The sequence below is a fragment of the Poeciliopsis prolifica genome, unplaced genomic scaffold (genome assembly GCF_027474105.1).
Source record: "Poeciliopsis prolifica strain line A6 unplaced genomic scaffold, Auburn_PproV2 SCAFFOLD010, whole genome shotgun sequence".
Classification (NCBI taxonomy): Eukaryota; Metazoa; Chordata; class Actinopteri; order Cyprinodontiformes; family Poeciliidae; genus Poeciliopsis; species Poeciliopsis prolifica.
The window spans coordinates 1,134,898-1,155,496 of record NW_026562385.1 but is presented as its reverse complement, the minus strand read 5'-3'; the positions used below and the strand labels follow the sequence as shown (position 1 = coordinate 1,155,496).

The 20,599-nt window shown below is 39.0% G+C and overlaps 1 protein-coding gene across 1 annotated transcript in view; it reads right to left on the bottom strand.

Moving 5' to 3' along the window:
* LOC129363159 (potassium channel subfamily T member 2) overlaps positions 1 to 20,599 on the bottom strand; it is a 41,726-nt gene that overhangs the window by 7,904 nt on the left and 13,223 nt on the right. Inside the window, exons 3-18 of the mRNA XM_055035056.1 lie at positions 19,840 to 19,942; positions 19,508 to 19,570; positions 18,665 to 18,713; positions 17,094 to 17,153; positions 16,358 to 16,432; positions 16,074 to 16,157; positions 14,843 to 14,937; positions 14,025 to 14,205; positions 8,779 to 8,943; positions 8,216 to 8,352; positions 7,325 to 7,388; positions 6,342 to 6,450; positions 2,842 to 2,950; positions 2,650 to 2,706; positions 760 to 912; positions 432 to 685 (exon numbers count right to left, since the gene is read on the bottom strand). Coding sequence (XP_054891031.1) covers positions 432 to 685; positions 760 to 912; positions 2,650 to 2,706; positions 2,842 to 2,950; positions 6,342 to 6,450; positions 7,325 to 7,388; positions 8,216 to 8,352; positions 8,779 to 8,943; positions 14,025 to 14,205; positions 14,843 to 14,937; positions 16,074 to 16,157; positions 16,358 to 16,432; positions 17,094 to 17,153; positions 18,665 to 18,713; positions 19,508 to 19,570; positions 19,840 to 19,942 — 1,758 coding nt within the window. The remainder of the gene's footprint in view (positions 1 to 431; positions 686 to 759; positions 913 to 2,649; positions 2,707 to 2,841; positions 2,951 to 6,341; positions 6,451 to 7,324; positions 7,389 to 8,215; positions 8,353 to 8,778; positions 8,944 to 14,024; positions 14,206 to 14,842; positions 14,938 to 16,073; positions 16,158 to 16,357; positions 16,433 to 17,093; positions 17,154 to 18,664; positions 18,714 to 19,507; positions 19,571 to 19,839; positions 19,943 to 20,599) is intronic.

Genomic DNA, 20,599 nt, shown 5'->3' with positions numbered 1-20,599 from the left:
TACCAAAATATCAACATTTTCTCTTACCTTTATATTTTGGTCCATCTGATGATGTAATTTTAAAAATTAAATGATTGACATTTTGATCAGTTACTTGGGTAGACTTTGTGCCAAATACATTTTTACTTTTACTTGAGTAAAAAAATGTTGAAGTAGTTCTGCTTTTACTTGAGTAAGGACTCAGCGTTAGGACTCTCTAGATGCAAGGCAGCAGTGCTACTGATGGCACCACAGTGCAAATCTGTAAAACATTTAACCTAACCCTTTAATTTTCAAATCCAGAAATACATTTCCTTTCCATTGATATTCTAATAACAATGGATGGAGATGCTCATAAAAATGCAGGACAGTTTTGAAAACAGTTTCGATGTAAATTTCTGAATGATGAAAACACTGAGATAGATTTCATGCAGTCATTCTTTCTTTCTGACCCATGCTGGCGATGATGCTGTGCACAGGCAGGCGGGTGAGTCCATGGTAGATACTTTGGTGGACTCCTCTTGAGTTCCCTCCCGTGCCTCCCCAGGACGGTTCCCTCTGACCCCTGACAAATGCAGAGTTCTCCTCTTTGGAGATGTTGATGTAGAAGCATGTGTCAGAAGCCCCCATGATGTGGCACGGTCCGGGATTCAGCAGGATGTTTGTGGTGTCCATTCTCCGCACCGCAATCAAACAGACCCCAAACCTGCAACCACGCAGGCCTGATCAGCTCTGAGCGACAGATTTCAGTGTGTAGCGCGTAGTGGTGCTTTCACTCACTTTTTATGTGCATGAAAGGAGGCAAAAGTGAAACTCTTTCCTTGGTATTCTCCAAAGAATTTACTTTCCTCCAGACGAATGTGATGCACCTCGTTGGCTGAGCAGCGTCTGTACGTTCGGTGCCACTGGTCTGATGAACCTGTGCCGCCATCCCTGAGACAGAACCGAAACACACGTGGAAATTGTTGAGGTGTGACCTTTTAAAATGTGTTATTTGAGGCACCCAGGGTCACATGAGAGGATATTCCATCAAGGTTATAGTGGCGACATCTTACATCTCTATCTTAGCTGCTAATCAATACTGCAATCAGGGCGTGGAGGGAGACAAGGTCTCGCAGCTCTGGCTTAGTCATTCATACTGTTAAGAGCACACCAGCTCTCTCAGAGGGGATGCGGCTTTACATGCGGGGGCTAAAGAGGTGACAACAAGAAGCAACAGTGTGGAGGTAGTGTGACTGTGGACTGTCTGCAGAAAAAAAAAGCTCCATATAAATAGAGTGTTAAGAAATGTTCAATTTGCAGGATCTGGCTGTGGGGCAGGACAGAAGGATGGCAAGTTTTAGTCACCATCAGGCGATAAAGGCAACAAGTCCAGATATAGATGAAAACACCTCGACACATTCTTTAAAGGGCAATTTAACATATAAGTTGATCTGGGCAGTATTTAACAAACAGGTTTGCACTTCTGTTCCCCGCTTTTGAAAAATAAACATTTACATAAGTTTGAAACAAATTGAATTTCAATAAAAATGCCTTTATTTCAGGTAAAGTTGCCTTACAAAACAGTAAGTGTGTATTTTTTGATCATATTTTTTTATTATTATTATTATTTTTGATTGCATTATAATACCAATAATCAAACTTACATTTTCATATATCGTTCCTGATGTATTAACTTACAAGTTGACAAATGTAATAAAACTCCAGTTCTGCTTAAAATGTGTATGTAGCTTTAAGCCTTAATGGTCCTGTAGAATTAGGAGTCAGTATCTTACTGACAGCAGACAGCGGTCAGTTTTCAGCATCAGAGAGAGATTCTCACACTAAAGTCAACCTAACTGCTAGTCAGATCTGTGTTATTTACACAGAAGATTGATATTTTTAATAAAACAACTCAATTTTAAGACAAACTTAAAAATTTAGACCAATCCCATAATAGTTGCCAGTTTCCCTGTCTGAGTGAAACAGGACACACAAAGACCAAAAGGTGCACACTAAAAATACTGATCTTTTGATGACAATGTTCTAGGGATTTCCAGAAATTTTAACCAGAACATTGTAAGTAAAATGAAAACCAACTTTCTGAAGAGTATATGAAGAGGTTTGGCATCTTTCACTAACTTTTTAACAATTGAAATTTTTTTTTATTGAACAATAAAGCATGTTAAGTTTAACTGGCAGCAAGACCTTTTGTAGAAACTCAATAAGTCGGTGTAAAAAGCAACCGGACATTGTAAACAATTTGCTTTTAACAACATGCAACTTGGTGTCCATATTAGACCCAGGTTTAACAGATGGTAGTCTAAATGTTTCTACAATAAACACATGGTCATAATAGTTAATGTATAAAGAAACGTACAGTAAACTTTTCTGATGACTCTTTGTAGTTTTTTTAGTTCTTCCCGAGACGCTTAGAATCAGATGCTCTTAGCGCGATGTGACATTAGAAAACTGACAGTCTCATGTTTACCTATTCTCTATAAAAAATGTAAAAAATTTTAAATTAGTCAACTTTCTGTTAGTTTTGCCCTCCAGATAACTGAGGTAAATTTACTAATTAAATATTTAAATATTTGCTTCCTGTGCTACATGACAGAAAATCTTTTGGATTCACATCATACATGAATGCGACCCAGAGTAAATATCTTTTTTTATTTTATTGTATTCTACCTGTTAAGGGCTTGAAAAGCTCCGGCACGTTGCTTGAAGGCCTCTTGGGGTGTAGTTCTGAGAAATGGAGGGTGGGGAGATGTAAGGACAGCTCTGTTTTGTTGGTTTATCCCTCTAGTGTTTAGTTTATTGGTCGTGAAGGGAATATCAACATTCAGACAAAATCAAATGAATGAAAGGTGGTAAACTCACTGTCCTCTGGAGGAGTGAATCAAGAGAGTAATAAGAGTCGAGGTGCCAGGGCACACACAGTTTAAAGCCAGCATGGCGTACTTAAATTCCTCTTCACACACCACATGATCTGCAGACAGAAAAATACAACAAGGACACATCAGCTAAGGTTTTTACAGGCTTCAGTAAAGAAGAACAATTGCTCTTCGTGAGTGCCAGAGTTATTAAATAAGTCACAGTGAAAATATGATCTAATAAATTAAATACATTTTTATGAATTCACTGACATTAAACACAATGACTGTTTCAAATTCAGAGAAGAATATTACCAAATTTTCATAAAGTCATAGTTATACAGTCCTTCAAGATACAGGGTCTTCACATTTCTTAAGTTTTGAAAGTATTTAATCAGCTAGTTCTCATTGAGATGATATATTTCTCCCAAAACAATGAATTCCACCTGAAATCAATTTTGATCCATTCACTCTTGGGTATTTTGGACAAACTAAATTGTTATAGTGGACTATTCTCAACTGGCAACACAATAATGTAACTTTGTATGTGGTGGGCAGTATTGCTATTTTAAGAGGTATTTTTATTGCTCCATATTCTGGACCAAGTGGAATCACTTTAACGTGAAGTAAAAACGGGCCATGAATTAACATAGCAAATTGAGAAAAAGTTTAAGGGCAGATTAAAGAGAACACACAAAGTGGTGTTCGCTCTTACAAGCTGATGCGTTCTGATGTCAGTAGAAAACTGCTGGATTCAGGTTCTGGTTCACTGAAGTGCCGTGGCAACAACATGCTGCCACCACATCAGTCACGAAACACTCGCCATGCATCTCCTGCACTTGCCACTGACCTGCTGTTTACGTCCACAAAGCATGAAGAACCGAGCGCATCGAACTCACAGCTCAATCAAAAATCCACTCACAGCTTGTTCAACTAAGAGGAAGAATCTCAAGTCGCTGTTAAAGTTTGGAGGGAGATGGAAAGCTGGAGCAATGGGTCAGAGTATTCAGACACATTCATCAGCTAACACCTAATGGAGCTGTGTGGGTCAACCACACAACCCGAGCAAACACAGACCACACTTTCCTTTCAGTCTCCTCTTTCAAAGGAAAATCTGATCGACCGGTTAATGTTTGTGGAGTCAACCAATGAAAAGGAGCCGAAGGAGAATCCATTTCCTGTGCTGGATATTTATTCTTTGATTGCACTGTCTTCAGTTCAGTGCACAGGCATATTAGGCTGCCTGTTAAGCAATACAGTTGATCTGGGCAGTAAAAGCACAGAATGTGCTCCACATTAGGATATAATTGGTGACAGAGCATCAGAGCCCGAGATGGAGAATTGCTCTAATCTAAGAAGCAGATGTTCATATAATATAGAAATGCAGCTTGTGTTAAAATTAATGAGACGTGTGACTGAAGGTGGCTAGGTGATAAACATGTCAATTAAAAAAAAACAAGGGATTGTGATTCTTCTGATTAAGTAGCAATGTTCCTTTGGCTCAGATCAGCACATCATAATGCAACACACACACAAAATGTTCTATAGTCTCCTAATTTAAAGTTAAAGCCTGTGTAGAGAAATGGGCATCTGCTGCTGCTCCAGGGGACAAGACAAAAATAGATAAATGAAGTAGTTTCTATGGAGCAGTCATTGGTATTATAGCCATGCACATATTTCCACTGAATACCTCAAATTTCAAGAATGCAGAGATAGAAGCCACTATCTTTTTATTCTTCCTCCAGTGGCTTCCTTCCTTCTTTGTCTATGATCATGATCTGGTTATTCCTCTTTCTCTCATGGCTGTGCATCCTTCACATTCCTGAACTAAGACCTCAGGACTAAATCAAAGACTTTGTTCTAACGCACACGCACATACATAAACACACATTTCCTTTTCCCTTTCATTCTTGCTCTAAAGACCTTTGCTCTTTTCTTTGCGTTTTCTGCTTCAGCCCAGAAGGAAACGTCTAGACCGAAGCCCGCATGAATGCATGACTCATTGCAAGTGTAAATGTGACTGTTTGCACCATCTGAAACAGTGCAATTAGGACCTGACCACAGGTCCACCAGCTTAGCTAATTAAATCAGTAACTTTGTTACTGTGTGGATAAGTGGGCTGCTTATAACAGTGTGTAGCTACTTAAGCAGAGCACGCTTGGGGGGCAAGAGAATATTTTTGCTCAATAGAAATTGGATGAATAATCAAGAGACGAGCCGGGTTAGGATACATATTGTTCCTTGACGTTTCTGGGTCTGCTACTGCATCACGGCGACTGATCTTTTCTAATGAATGTTCCAACTCCCATTAGGCTGAGTTTGCAGATCAAATTAAATTGTGTATCTCTTGCTCATTAATGCCTCCCACACCATCACTTCAGGAGTGTTTTCTAAGTGGTGTCAAAATTTGGCATCTGTACTCACACTAATGTCCGTGTGACTGTGCTCTCTCTGAGTCAAGCTATTGTGATTTTGGAATTTGGAGAACAAAATAAACTGAATTTGTTCTCAAAAATTTTCCTCATTGAAGCATAATAATGCAATGTAAATTAAGGAATTAAGAAACCACGAATTTGGTACATTTTGAAGATCTGCTTCATCAAAAAGGGGGCAGCTACTAGTTACTAGGCAAAGCACAATGAGCGAGTCATTTGTTTAGTAAATTAATACAATAGGAACATATTTGTGCATTCATTTGAGAATGAAAAACATCAAAGCTGTTCACACACATGCTGCAGAGTTTTCAGACTTTAAGCAGAAGATTCCTCCCGCGGCGCTCCGTGTTGATCACGTTTTGAAGAAAAGGTGTGATAAGGGATGAACATGAAACTGTCTTTGTGCACAACAATTCCTGCACTGCTAATAACAAGAGCCCCGGCCTGCCTGCGAAGTGTTTTAACAGTGCTGTGGGAGGATTACCCTGTGGAGAGGGCTTGTCTGCCAGGTTAGCGCAACTGCAGCACTTTTCAAAAAGAGGGGGATTTTCTTTGCTAAAGTGGTAAAGTAAAACATTAATCATCGACGGAGACAGCTGGGATCGAATTGGGGTTCAGATAGTCTAGGGCTGCAAGCGGAGAGATGTGCAAGAGGAAAGAAAGGACGTGAGAGAGCGCAGGTCCTTGTCGTTCACTCACACATGACTGACTGGTGTCTGCCACTGTGCAAGATGGAGATGGAGACTCCCCAAAGAGCAATGTTTGAATCTCGCAAAAGGCTTACAGGCAAGCTGTGCCAATCTGTCCCACACTTCCTCTGAGCTGGGAGGAGAGATAGGGCTGCATGGGCACTCTGAGGGAAAATACATGCTTTAGGATAAAAAGTCAAGTAGACAGGTTCAGGTAGAGCTGGGGGCAATCTGTTTCCATTGTTAAAGCGGAAAAGAACCACAAACTGCAAGAAATAAGCTTCCAAACAAGATTAGGAAGAAATATTATTTCAAACAATAGGCTGGCATCTTCGTGTGAAAACGAAGATGCCAGCCTCTTCGTTTTCACACTCTCTGCCCACCTGCAAACTTGACGTGGAACTTGTTCTCCGGCTTCAGAATCTGGACGTACAGGGGACAGTTTGGAGCAAAGTCTTTGACTGCCCAGGCTCGGAGGATGGTTTGATGGTCCTGCCAAAAATCAAAGAACAGTGTGTTGAGTTGCATTGATCACAGAAAGTGGAAGGGAGAGAGAGAGAGAGAGACTGTAAGGTACACAGAGATCATAAGAGGCATCAGACTGTTATAGCATTCCTTTTAACCCGCCTGATGGTGTGGTGCAACGTAGTCCTGAAAGTTCAGAGCAATGAAATTTGGACTTCTTGTTGTCAGATTTGTTAAGATGGTGAAGAATTACTTGTGAAATGAGAGTCATGAGATGACTTTTAAAAATTGTGTGAAAGTAAAAATGGCATGAGGCTTTAGAATTACAGCTAGCATTTATTTTAATCTGAAGAGGAAGAAAGTCTCTAAATATCCATTGACCAAAATGTGTGATGTCTTGAACTATACTTCATCAAAATACTTTGTTGGTTACACCTTTTGAAAATGAATCTGTCAGGTGCGCCTTTCATATTTGCAGAAATGTTCTAACTTCACCATCCATAGACTTGACTGAATATTTCAGCACTCCTTTAAGAAGAATTGGTAGAGTTCATTTAAATTGGTTGATTTTCTGATACAGCCTTAGCTTTTAAGGACACTTAGCAGGTTTCTAGAGGATTGAGGTCTGGGCTTCGGGAAAGCCATTTTTCCCATTTCAAAATCATCTGATCTGAATTCAGCAGAGGAGCACAAACAACCCAGAAACTAATAATCAACCAAAAATCATCCAGATCATTTCCCTCAAAAGATCTGGATGGATGGTAAGGCATTTTATTTCACAATGACTGTGAAATAAAAATAGAATTATGCTTAATATTCCTGCAGGAAGAGCAAAAAAACTTTAGCCATGATTAATGCCGAAGAGAGTCAGGATCAAACAGGGAAATGTTGAAGCACGTACAGCAGCAATGCGGTCCACTTCAAACCGGTTACTGAGGATAAAGCAGGCCTCAGCATCGTCCATCCTGCAGGTAGTTAGTAGAGCCAGCAGCCACAGGAGCGAGAGAGGCAGACGGAGTGGGAGGGAGAGAAAGAGGAAGAGAGAATCGGGGGAGGCCGTGAGACACAGGAAGAAGTGTGTTGTCATGTTATTGTCAGAGAGGACAAAAGAGGAAAAAAGTGGGATGACAGAACAATAAATGTACCAATGTAACTTTATTGCACCCACCATTTTAAGACGAGCAAGTGGGAGGCGAGGGGAATAACGAGGCTTTTTCAGTGACACTAGCATAACTTGTTTTATTTGCAAGTCAGTATCTTGCAAAAACATATTCATATGCCTTGAACTTTTTCACATTCTTGTCACAATCACAAACTTCGATGGCATGTTATTGAGATTTTAAGCGAAAGATAAATGCAAAGCATGGAATTATAAAGTAGAGAAGAAATAACCAAGTAAAAATCTGAAAGATGTAACCTGCATCTATTTTCAGTCCCCTCCACTCTGATTCTCCAAAATAAAGTAGAATGCTACCAAATTCCCTAAGAAGTTACCTAAATAGTGCATAGAGCCAAAGTGTGTGTAAATGACTCTCAGTATAAATAAAGCTGTTGTTTTTGCATTATCTGTAATAAAAAGGTCCATGTGGTATGAATACTTTGCAAGACATTGTATCTGAAGTCAGGAGGTGGAAATTACAGGTGTTACTTTTGGCCTCCAGACACTTCAAGAATTAATTCTGAGCTGCGTATTAAATATCATTGACCACTGCGGAGCTTTTCATATCTCCCCAGTTAAATAAAACTCTTGTAATTAAGCTTTTAATAAAGACAGCCAGTCATGATTACTCACTTGGCCCTCATAAGGTCTTGGTCTTTGAGGGCAGATCCCTGCAGGTAGATGACTCTCAGAGCCCAAAGAGGAACATGAAGGACCCTCCTAACCTGGACGTCCATCTCAGCGGGGCAAAGAATTACCACGTAGTAGTCCTGCACACACAGGAGGAAAAATACAGCCCAAAAGGCTTGGCTTTTAGACATTTATGTTGACCACAAAGGTGCTTGCAGAGGCCACCAAAAGTAAAAATAACTTAGTTATTTATTGCCAAATTTCACATATCAAATAATTTAAAAAATGCCTAAGTCATATTCAGCTTCCATCTACATTCTGCTCTCAGCAACAAAAAGTAAGATGATCCCCAGAAAAACAAGTAAATATTCACACCTTCCAGTAAACAGACTCACTGCTGCTCCAGCATGAATAAGTCAGAGTTGGATCCTTGCTATTGCAGGATTAATCCCCTGCTTTGCCCTCTGCTGCTTTGGCTCCTGGAAAGGTTTAATTATAGGCAACAAACACACTTTCACACATTCAACGGACCCCTGAAAACCTTCTTGTCCTCCTTCAAATCAGACCTGAAGCCGAGGGTGAGCGAAGAACTCGTTGAGGAAGTCCATGAGGAGGTCGATCTTGAGGCAGCTGACACACAGCACCACGTGTTTCTCCGTCTGCGCCCTGTAGCGGCTGTAGTTGCCTCCGGATTTCTGCCGCTCCATCCACAGAAAGGCCAGCTGCTCGAACTGCATTGAGGACGACATTTATCACATTCAACAGATTGAAAGCGGATTAGGTTAGCTGGAATACAGCAAAGACCCAGGTGGTATATGAAAAGAAAAACGATGCCTAGTGTGTGGTGTTTCCATTTGATCAGGGAAAGTGTTTAGGGGCAAATTAAGATAAGTGGAGATTTCAGGAGTGTGGGTGAGTGGAATGTGATAGTGCACATTAACAAGGAGAAACACGTAATGGAAAAATTAGTGAGGCGGAGACGAAACAGCACAGATGTTATCTGGTGCAACAGGAGGAGCGACTGATGGTAGAAAGTATTAAATCTGAGAAAATTAAGTGCTGAAGGAATGATGAGTTTTCTACACACTGCAGTTTGTTGTCTTACAAACACACACACACACACACACACACACACACACACACACACACACACACACACACACACACACACACACACACACACACACACCCGACACACACACACACACACAGACACACACAAATCTACTCAATGTGAAGGTCACAGACTCAGAGTCGGCAGAAGCCCTGGTGATTGCTCTGATGTGAATCCTCTGTTGGAGCAACAATCGTTGCAATGAATGACAAATAATAAAAATATTGGATCTTATATCTTTGTAATTAACTGTTTCTTTTCTTCCAAGTTTTCATTGTGCTTCAGATAAAATAAAACATTGTTAGCCATATATGCAATGGCTCTATCAAATGTACACACCCCACTTAAAACTCCACATTTTGGGGATAGAAAATGTAAACCAACTTGGGTCAATAAAAACAAACATATTTACCAGTTGGACAATTTGTTAAAAAAAAAACAGAAAAGAAGAGAAAAATGTGGTGGGGTAAACAAGTGGTCGGAAAGGTTTCCACACCCTTAATTTACAGCGTTTTATCATTTAAGTTCAGATTTATGTTCAGCGTTCAGCAGTGTTGAGTTCATAACTCTGCAGTGTGTTTTATGTGTTTCATGTCAGAGAAAAGGCAGTTATCAATAATTTAAGAAACTGACAGTCACTGCATTGAAAAAAATGAATGAAAAGTCAATAAGGACAGAGTTCAGGAAGGCTGCCTAAAGGTCATCATCAATGATGAAAGAGCTGCAGAAATGTCTGCCAAGTTCTGTTTGTTTATTCTTATCTAACTAGAGGGAGAATGAGTCACGGTCCGATAAAACTGACAATTCACAAAGGTATGTTATACAGACAAACAACATTAATTATCAAAACAACACCTACCCACAAAAACAGAGTGATAGCATTGTCACGATTTGCTTCATCTCAGATAAACTACAGGGTTTTTGTTGAGGTGAATAAATATGTTCACATTTTCAGTCACCAATCGATTTTGATGAAAAACCTTCAGGTGTTTGCCAAGAAAAAACTGTAGATAATGATGGATTTTACTTCTCAACACAACAGTGAGACCAAGCATCCATTCAAAAACAACAGAATGATGGCTGTATTTTAGCAGAATGATTAAAGTTTTAGACACCAAAGCCGGAGTTTGAATCTTACAGTAAATATGTAAAGTAACCTGAAGATGGCGGTGGGATGTGGTGAACTTTCGCAAAGCAGAGTGCTGACTTATTGTCCAGTCAAACTGTGAGATGCTGATAAACTCCAACCGAAGAAGACTGAATGCTGAAATTGAACCAAAAGATGCTTCAACAAAGTATTAGTTTAATGCAACAAGATTATTGTATCTTTTAGTTTATTTTATTTTCCAGACATAGCTATTTGTTATGTTGTAGACTTTTGCAGTATATTGTCATACTTTAGGTGGATTACGTTTAAAAAGTTTAGATAATTTATCAGTTTTAGTTTTCAAATCACAAAAACCAGATGTTTCATGAGGGGTGTGTATAGTGTACATCATTAGGATAAATAAATAAGTTTATTTTGCCCCAACTTATGCAGCCATTTTAAAATTAATGATGTAACCAGGTTCACACGGAAAATATCAAGATTTGTTTCAAGTGACGAAACTGAGTTGTAATAAAGAACATTTCACCTTTCTGCTCATTTTTGCTCAGAATCACAATCTTGGAGGCCTGACCTTTAAAACTCTGGCAATTTGTCAAGAAAACCAAGATAACAGAAGTAAAAAGAAAACTCAGTAAATCTAAACCTGTGTCTGTTTGTAGCCCAGACAATGGTCAGGGTCAGACAGAGGTGCACACCCAGTCACAAACACCCCCAACCACACACACAGGATGGGGGCCAGCAGGGGCCAGTTTCTAAATGTCACAGGGTATTTGAGGATGAAAGATGTGGAGGGGAAGTGGAGAGCATGAGATATCAAAGTTAAAGAAACGTTTTGCATAAATTTATTCACCCAAGTTTGGCAACATGTTCTGAAGCTGAAGTTTTTTTGTTGTAATGAGGGCTTTGTGCAATCACCCTGGTCCAGCTGGAATACAGAGAGCTTTTGATCACGTTAGCGTGGGATTCACTCCCAGTTAAAGATGTATGGCAAGCAGTTGTAAGATTTAATAAATCAACACAAGTACATTTAACTACATTTTAGATAATTTATTACTTGAAATGAAAAATTGACAGTCAAGGTCACATTATTACACAGTCTTCTAACGCATTGGGAAGTACTGTGCTCATAAATGTACTGTAATTTAGAAGCATTTAAATATGAATCATAAATGGCAAATAATTCAGGCTTTTAAGTCAAACACCTGTTGGAGTACATTCATCTGGCCAAATATATTACCTGTATGCAGAAAGTTATTGACACTTTAAATGTAATATTGCAAACAACAGCAGTCATATTGGCAGTAAATATTGATACTGCCAGTATGATTTCTGTTCAACATGTTGAGCAGCTCTAGTCTCAATATTGTCACAATCCTTTGTATTTTAGTTAGCAAGTTTAGATTTATTTTTTAATGTTTTTTTTTATTTTTTTATTGTATTATTGCATCCTGGCTACTTGTTTCCACATTTATCACAGATATGTAAAAGTAAAAGCCTCACATAGTTCGAACTCAGACGTATAATTAACAGCCAGTTAATAGACAATTGTTTTTTGTTCAGATAATTTTTTGCCTACTTTATGTAAGTTTTATTGAAGTAATTTCTTGAGTCTGGCTATAAACATGCCAACCTTCCAAAAAAATATGGTTAGTCAATTTATTCAGGGTTTCACAAGCTTGTGGTATAAACAAATTTTCATAATGTGTCTGGATTTAGATTTGTTTTTACTTTAATAAAATGAAAAAAGTTTACTTTATATGGGTTTGCTTGATTTAATAAAAAATGAAAAAGTGTAAGAAATTTGTGAGGGAAAATCAATCTTTGTGGAGTCCTGAATCTTCAAATAAAATTAATAATAACACAAAAATGAACCATCATTTGGGTTGCATTAGTTGATATGAATGGTTTTACAGGCAAGACTGATTTTAATATGACAGTATATATTTGAAATTAAAATCCAAACTCACACAACTTGTAAAGAGAGTTATTTCAACAGGGAAAGTCGATTTAAGTATTGCTGTGGGTAGACAAAATTGCTCATTTTTGCTGAAAATAAATTTTTTTTTGAGTTGAATGATTATTAAATCTGTCAGGAGATAAAATTGGTTTTAGGTGATTGCAAATTAAAGTAAGACAGAAAAAAACAAAACAGTCCAGTGTACCAACAAAGCTCATCATTATCCAATAACTTATTAGTCGTGTGTCTAAACAGGGTCTCAATCCAGAGAGAGCTGCTCTGACTGAAGATAAGACATATGAAAACATCTGCTCAGTGGGAATGAATCCCATTAACACCTTTGCATGCACTGGGAGAAATACAGGCACAGCTTCCATCTCTGGTTTTCACAAATCTGATGAACAACCGCTGGGAAACCATCAAACCAATGCATTTGTCGAGGTGTTTTATCGGCCCCCGTGTGTGTGTAAACAGCTTTTCTGAGTCTCCTTCATAAATTTTCCTTTTATGGAGCAGCTCAGAGACAGGGATGGTATTTAGGAAATCGAGTGAGTGTGGAAGACTCTCTTGTTGCTCTCTGAATAAAAATAGTGTCGTAAATCTACGTAGGAAGCTGTGAGTCATCCAATTATTGTGTGAAGGGGAGATACAAGATTATTAGAGATAAGGGGAGGAACTTTAATGTTCTTGAGCATATTAAAAAAACTAATAATCTTTTGAGAGTGACAAAGTGACTGCTAAATTAATCTTTGTGATATTTTCCTCCAGGAGCATTAAATATGCCTGTACTTGGTTTAGCCAGAAAAAACGTGTGAATTATATCTGAAATACAATTCTATCTTAAGCTTTCACAGTTTGATAAAACAAATTAGAGTAAAATGAATTCTTGCCTCAGGGAAGCAAACATTGCTTTTGTTAACATGACTTCAATAATGCCTATATTCTTTTATGTAACATCATAAAAAAAATTGATCTTCAACATTTACACAGTTAAATCACAACTTTATATTGGGATGCTGTACAATAAATCAACAAGAAATCAATTTTTCCCACATAATAGCAAGTCATGCAACAGATCCTCAATTGAAATACTTAAAATACTTAAATACGTCCATAGGTCATACATGCCCCTTGCTTCACCATTTAGCGTTCTTTGATGGATGTGTTCATGTGTTATGTTTTTGTGCAGCGTTGGATGAGTCCAAACGCTCAAAATGCTCTTAACAGTTCAAATTGCGCTGCGCTAGATGCTCAGAAGGCATTTGAAGTGAATGCACCATAACAGATTTTCTTCCGAGATTGTCTTGAATTTAATTGCCTGGATATTCCCAGTAACCATCACACATAACCCTCTAAAAAGAAAGAGAGTGTTTATGCAGGAAAACATGCACACATGTATTGTATGTATTTTCAGACACCTGGAAACACTGTTGGAATTTTGTCCTGAGGTTTTCACAAATATTTTAGTGGAAAAACCACAAAAGCACTAAAAGGTCAGAAGTGTGCTGGTACATCAAACTAAAATAAAAAGTGTTGCTATCAGTGATATGACCGCTACCCTGTAACATATGCTGTGGTTCTAATGTATAAATGCATATGCAAAACACTGTACATATGATCACTGTTTTGTCACCTGGATGGGAAGCACGATGAGTGCCACGAAGATCATGATGACCACCAGAAGCTGCGAGGGCCATATCTGCGGCGTGACGTCTCCAAAGCCCACCGTGGAGAACGTGACCACGCAGAAGTAGAGCGAGTCAAAGAGGGTCAGGTTGTTTCCAGCTCGCTCCAGGTGCTGGATGCCGCAGATGCTAATGCAGGTTCGCAGGGTGGGAAAAGACAGAGACGGAAAGAACGGCAAAGTGAGCATCAAAGACACTTCCCATGCTGCGAGAGGCACAGGCGCTCATGGGAGCCATTATTCAGGCGGAAATGTTTTTCACACCTGTGCAAATATCTGTGACTTTTTATGTGCAAAGACGGGGGCGACTGCATGCCTGAACGCCTTTGTTGGAAATTTCTGCACGGAGATGTTTTGTGGCTGTTATCGTAATATTCAGCAGATATGTGAGTCAACTGGGAAAATGTCAAACTCAAAGTGGTCAGAGAGCTTAACTCAAGCTGTGCGCATAGGATCTCCTTGAATTGCTTGTGCCTTTTGGCCCACGTGTGAGGCAAGCTGACACATCCTCCACTTCAATGAAGCCATCACCTGCTGTCATTTAAGAGCACCTTCTCACTCGGGCAATAACCAATTACCTCTCTTCTTTCTGCCATTCTCTCTCAGCTCCGATAGCGGCAATTTCCAATCCCTCTAGAAGTCTTCCTTTTTTCCTTCTATTGCTGCCTCGTCTCATCTTTTTTCTCTCCTCTCCATTCCATCTCAACTTCGAGCTTTGCTTTTCTTTACCTGTTGCCACTCCCTCCTTGTTAAGTTGTGGTACTCACCATGTAAACATGAGACAGACGAGTGTGCTGATCAGAATCACGACCTGATTAAACATGGCCGAGTGTGTCCGCTGGATCGCCCTGTGGAGATCATTCTGCAGGAGGACGCAGAGAAGGATATTTATTTCGAAAACAGACGGCACAAGCTGATGGAGAGAATGTGTAAAAATGTACGGAATATTAAAATGAGATGAGAAACTGTAACCCTTGGAATATGTGATGCAGCATGGATGGATTATTGATGGAAAGAAGAAGTGCATACCAATAAAACAAAAAGATGAGAAACTAAATTGAGATATGTAGTTATGGCAGATGTGTATATACAGTACACTCATCATGGATATGGATATCATATGAAATTGGGAATTTTAATAATGAATTCTTGTCATTGCTAGTAGTTTAGCAATGACAACCTGGTTCAAAAGCAGAAAACCAACCAGTTAAAAAAAACAAACAAAAAAAACGCTGACAATTCATCCAGAAAGAGTAAAATAAAGATTTCACTCCCTTACAAAGTCTGTTTGTTTTTGTTTTTTTTTTAAATACAAAGACCAGTTTCCAATTATTTTATTGGGGAAAAAACTGGTTCAATTAAATTCCATTCTATTCTATCATTGTGCCTGGAGATATGCTATATTTTGTTTTCTTTACAGTCTTTGAGTATTTTATGTTTTTGTGTCCAGCATAAAATTCTTTGAAATTAAATTTAACTAAAAAACAAACAAAGCCGTCACAGTATCATAAGCATGGTTTACTGTCAGAATGAAGATAAGCAGGTTCTTCTATTATTTCTTGATTGTGAAGATCTAGTAATCAAATGTGTTTATGTCAAATGAAATTAAAGCTGAGCTAATTTAAGTTGTGATATTACATTAAGAGTGGTTTTATTCCAGAAAGGACAGTTTGATATGGATAGCTGTAGCCCTTTAGAAAATAATAATTTAAAGTGTAGTTTGCAGAAGGCACAACATAACGTAAATTTACCCAAACATAGATGGGAGTCTGAAAATATTATTTTATGTTCAAATCTGGCCATGTCAATTTCAGAGAAAAACCTACATTAAATCCAAACCTATGCAACAAATTCTTGCATTTAAAAGTATGAAGTGTTTTGTGGCACAGCTGGAAAAGAACAGCTGAGATAGATAATTAATAGGAGTTCAACATAAAATCATGAGATTGTCTCCTATGGTGAGTGAATGCAGCTTAAGAACTTCAGTGATTCACTTACTATCATGTTCTCCAACGCATGTTTGGCCAACCAGCAGTTCAGAAATACAGGGATGAAAAGATTTCTTAAAGAGGGCAAAATCACCTGTGAGGAGAAAAAAAAGAGCAGTGGAGTTTCTGTGTTATCACCTTTTTCATCACATTGCACACTCCTGAAGTCTCTGGTGAGAGAAGAGATTATGTGAGGAAGAGCCTCTTTTTACATCCTCAATACATCACTGTAGCTGGGGTCAAAACGAAACGCCCTACTTAGAGATTCCCATAAAGCGTATATTTCCCACTCACAGTGATCATGAAGGGAACGGTGCTGATCATCTCCAGAATGAAAGGGACACGTAGGACTTGCTCCCAAACGTTTCCCTGGAAACAGAAACCACACACAGAGAGGTCAGGAATCTTCACTGTTGCTGCAACTTTCGGAGTTAACTCATGTCGCTTGGAGGGGGAAGTTTCTCCACCATAAAACACATCAGGATGTACACAGGTTATAAAACTCCCCTGTGTAGGTTTACGAGGCGAAGCAGCATTACTCAGTTTGCTCTAAGCCACGCTGTTCAATTAAGATGTCAGCCGTGGCTGTTTTTATGTGTCTGCTGCCTGCATGCTGACCTGAATCCGACTAGTGTAGGTGGACAGTCACAGGCTGAGTCCACAGGAATCAGTCAGCTTTAAATGCTAAGACCTCCGTCCTCCAGAGGAATCTGTGGAGTGAGCTCTTCATAGGCTTGCAGTGTCAAATACATCAAAAGCAGGGCAACTCATGGATGGATTCTCCCCCCTCCCAGCTCCTTCGACACAGGGGGTTCCCCTAAAGCTGCTCTGATATATTACAGAATCATACGAGTAAGCTAGAAGGCCTCTCAAACTGGAAGAGCAAACATGAAGACAAAAAAAAAAAAAAAGGAGAAACAGTCATGCATATCAAATCCATCCAAATGTTTCCAACGATGCCTGTGGACATCAGAGCCTCTGACTTCACACAAGGTTTCAGAGTGGCCATCGAGGGCCACGAGTGGCTCACCTTATAGCTGAGATACACGAGCAACATAGTTTCTGAAAAGCTGATGAAAGCCACAAGCACCTGCAAAAAGAGAGGGAGAGACGGGAGGTAAGAGACGGTTGTACAGACACAGAGGCAGAGCAGACTGGGAAAGAGAGAGAGAGACGAGAGCAGGGAGAAATTAGGAGGCAGAGAGATGAAGAGCGTAGGAGGAATCACTGGGAGGGCTGATGGTTCTGCTTCAGAGGGAATAGCTTTAAATGAACCAACAGACATTTATGTGTCTGATCTTTTTCTTTTAAATATTTACATGTGTATGTGTGTAATCACTCTTCTCGTGTAAACACATTTTTAACAACAGTAATTTCATCTCTATGTGTGAAAACCCTGCAATAGCATGACATAAATTCAAAACAAAATACAAAACAAATGTTGACAAGTAGGCATACATGAGCATGGCACAAAGTGAAAACACATGATAGGTGACTCTGGTCATGTTTAGATAAACACTCTTATTTCTTATCACTAAAAGGCTCTGCAACAGGTTTAGGAAGGATTATATACAGGACACACCAAGTAATCACTGTCAACTAGAATTGATAGATTATTTATTTCTGATCAGTGAGCCTCCAATATCTAAGTGTTAACAGGTCAGGTTGTGTGGAAGTTGTTCTTGTGGGGAAAAAAATAGACTTCTGTTGAAGTTTCTTTCAGCATCACTGAGATAAAGTCACAGGAAGCAAAATGACATAAGTCACTTTTTGAAAGGACATTTTCTTCGGAGGCACTTTGGCTAAAAAAGGAAAGTGAACAATGCAGCAGATTTGCTGCATTTTATCCACTTAAGAAGTCCAATTTTATCTGTTGTGTATCATGATGGACTGCAATATCTTAGTAATCCCTTAGAAATGTCACAGTAAAGCCAACAGGAAACTAATGGCAGGAAATACATACCAGTATATCGACTAATCTATTTTCTAATGCCAGCCATGCTAACCATCCTAGCTTTCATGAAGTGTGACTTCTGTAACTTTATTTTGAGATTTTGGTGAAATTAAAATAAAACTGACAAATATACTGCATTAAAAAATAATTATTGATCATTCACAAGCTTCTCAAGGCTCCATTTATAGAGAAAGTAAACAAGTTAATCATTTACCAAGTTAACAGTCATTTACAGTTCTTAAAGACAAAACAGCTAAAATCAATATAAATGTATTTGCTGTGCCCAGGTCCAATGCAGCTTGATGTATTTTGGTGCAATGAGACATTGCTATGCATATAAATTGTGTTCTATTAGGTTTAGGTACTTCAATAGCACAGTAGACAAATAAAAATATAAGGTCCATCTTCTTTATAATGAAAAACACAGAAGTGAAGGGACACAAATCCACCCTGCCTTCAATGAAGTGAATAAACAATCAGCAAAAGGCCTAAGCTATATTGTGACATATCAAAACCTTACTTAAGTTCCACGTCATTTATTATTATCACATTCTTGATTTTAATATTGCAGCTGAACTCTGTGAGCATTTGTGAATGACTGTAGGTTGAAAAATGTTTAACAAGGCATGTGATAAGAAATATCTGACCTGCAGCGCCCACAGCGGTAGAGGTCTGTCAACCCAGATGATTAGTTTCCTATAGAGACAACGGAGAGAAAAGAGGATTGGAGGACAGAGATTAGTCGAGTAAATACAATGTTTTTATAAATAGCTTTAAAATGCAAAAGCAGGCAACTCTCTTTCCCCCAAACACTGCGACTGTGTCTACAAACACAACTCAAGTTGCTGTGTTAATTATGGTGTTTACAGCTGAAACACAGAGGGCTGGTATGGAAGAAGCAAATTCATTTTTGCAGATTCACATTTACATTCTTACAGTGATGGAAAGGGTGTTTCTTTTTCCTCCAAGGCGCGCTGGAGCGTAGGGTAGGCTGCTTGCCATGAATGCGATGCAGCCTGCAAACGGAGGCGGCCTGAACTCACTATGTCAGGCTCCTTATTCATTTGGAGCCAGAGCTAAGCCAGTGTCATTAGCCATCAATTAGATCAATAGGTCCCCTGAACAGGAAATATGAGACAGCCTCAGGTCTGTGCACACCATCCAGAGCTCTTCTGTCTCTGCTCTAGTATATTACATACTTTATCTCCACTAGATCGTTGTTGATTAGCCTGCGCAGCCACTACGTACATATTATGCCGACAGCTACTCAATACAGCTGGATTGTAACAAATGAATGAGGTCCTGTTTAATATCAATACTGCAGATTGCGCCGGTTCTGTGAAGCTGCATTGATTATGTTATGCAGCGTTTCCGTCCGGTGAGCCGGGGGTCGTGGGTTTTTCGTCCTCCGGGATGTGTGGTTATGTTCTCAGTGTCCGCAGGTAGAGGCTATCGGTCCTCATTATAGCCGCAGCGGTTTGCATGCTTACCAGTCAAACTCACTCCAGGGACGGGATGATGTGTTCTGCTTGGTGCAGTTGGCTCCGTTGGCACTGCAGGGGGTAAAACAATGAAGAAGAAGGAAAAAAATCATGCAAATATAATTATTTTTCTCTGCCACATCTACAAAGTTTAAGCAAAACCTTCAAAATCCCTTTTTTTTTTCTCCTGCAAGTCTCACATGGAATCCTTTTAGCAGGATGCTTGACACACACCCTCGTCTCATTTATATAAACCTGGTGTTCCTGTGACTGTTATCAGGCCCTTAAAGTCACAGAGTTTCGCCTCATTAATCCCCCCGTGTTATCGCCGGTTCTCTCACCAGTCCTGCTTGTCCTCTTGTGGGTTGTCAAGCAGGACTCTGACAATGTAGAGGAGGCAGCTCAGCACCTTCAGTGCAAAGTTAAACATTCGCACTCGCAGACCTGTAATGCAAATCGAAAGGAAATAGACAGTGAATGTTTTAAATCACAAAAAACACAAAGACACATTAACGTATTCTATGAGTTACTGTTCATACCGTTTCAAAACATATTGGCACTCCCAGTAAACAAGCATAAAAAGGCTTAAAGTGAATTTGTTATGCTTTTAAGTCATAATTTCACCCTGAAAATTGCAGAAACAACATTTTAAAAATGATTACATTTATTTACTAATTAAAAAAAACAAATAGGAAATGTCTTATTTTTTTATTTATAAAAATAAGTCATTATTTATGACTTATTTCAGTCATAATGTGTGTTGATGTTTGTCAATCAGAAAATCACAACAAGCAAATAACTGTTTGCCTAAATGTGTCATTATCTTCAGTCAAACATTCATAATATGAGGTTCTTGGTGTGGGAATAAAAAGATGAATCTGTGCTAAAGCGTTTACCTTCTACTCTGAGTGCCCATAAGTGTGGAGTATAAACGGCTAACAGGAAAAAGTTAAAAAAAATTAAAATGAAAAAAAGACTGAATGAAGCATGTTTAATCTTAACAACCAGAGATACAGATGAGACCGTTTCAAAGAGAGGACAAGTTGAGGAAACATGATGAAATACAGAGCAAGAGCCACAGAGCTCGACGGTCAAAGATGA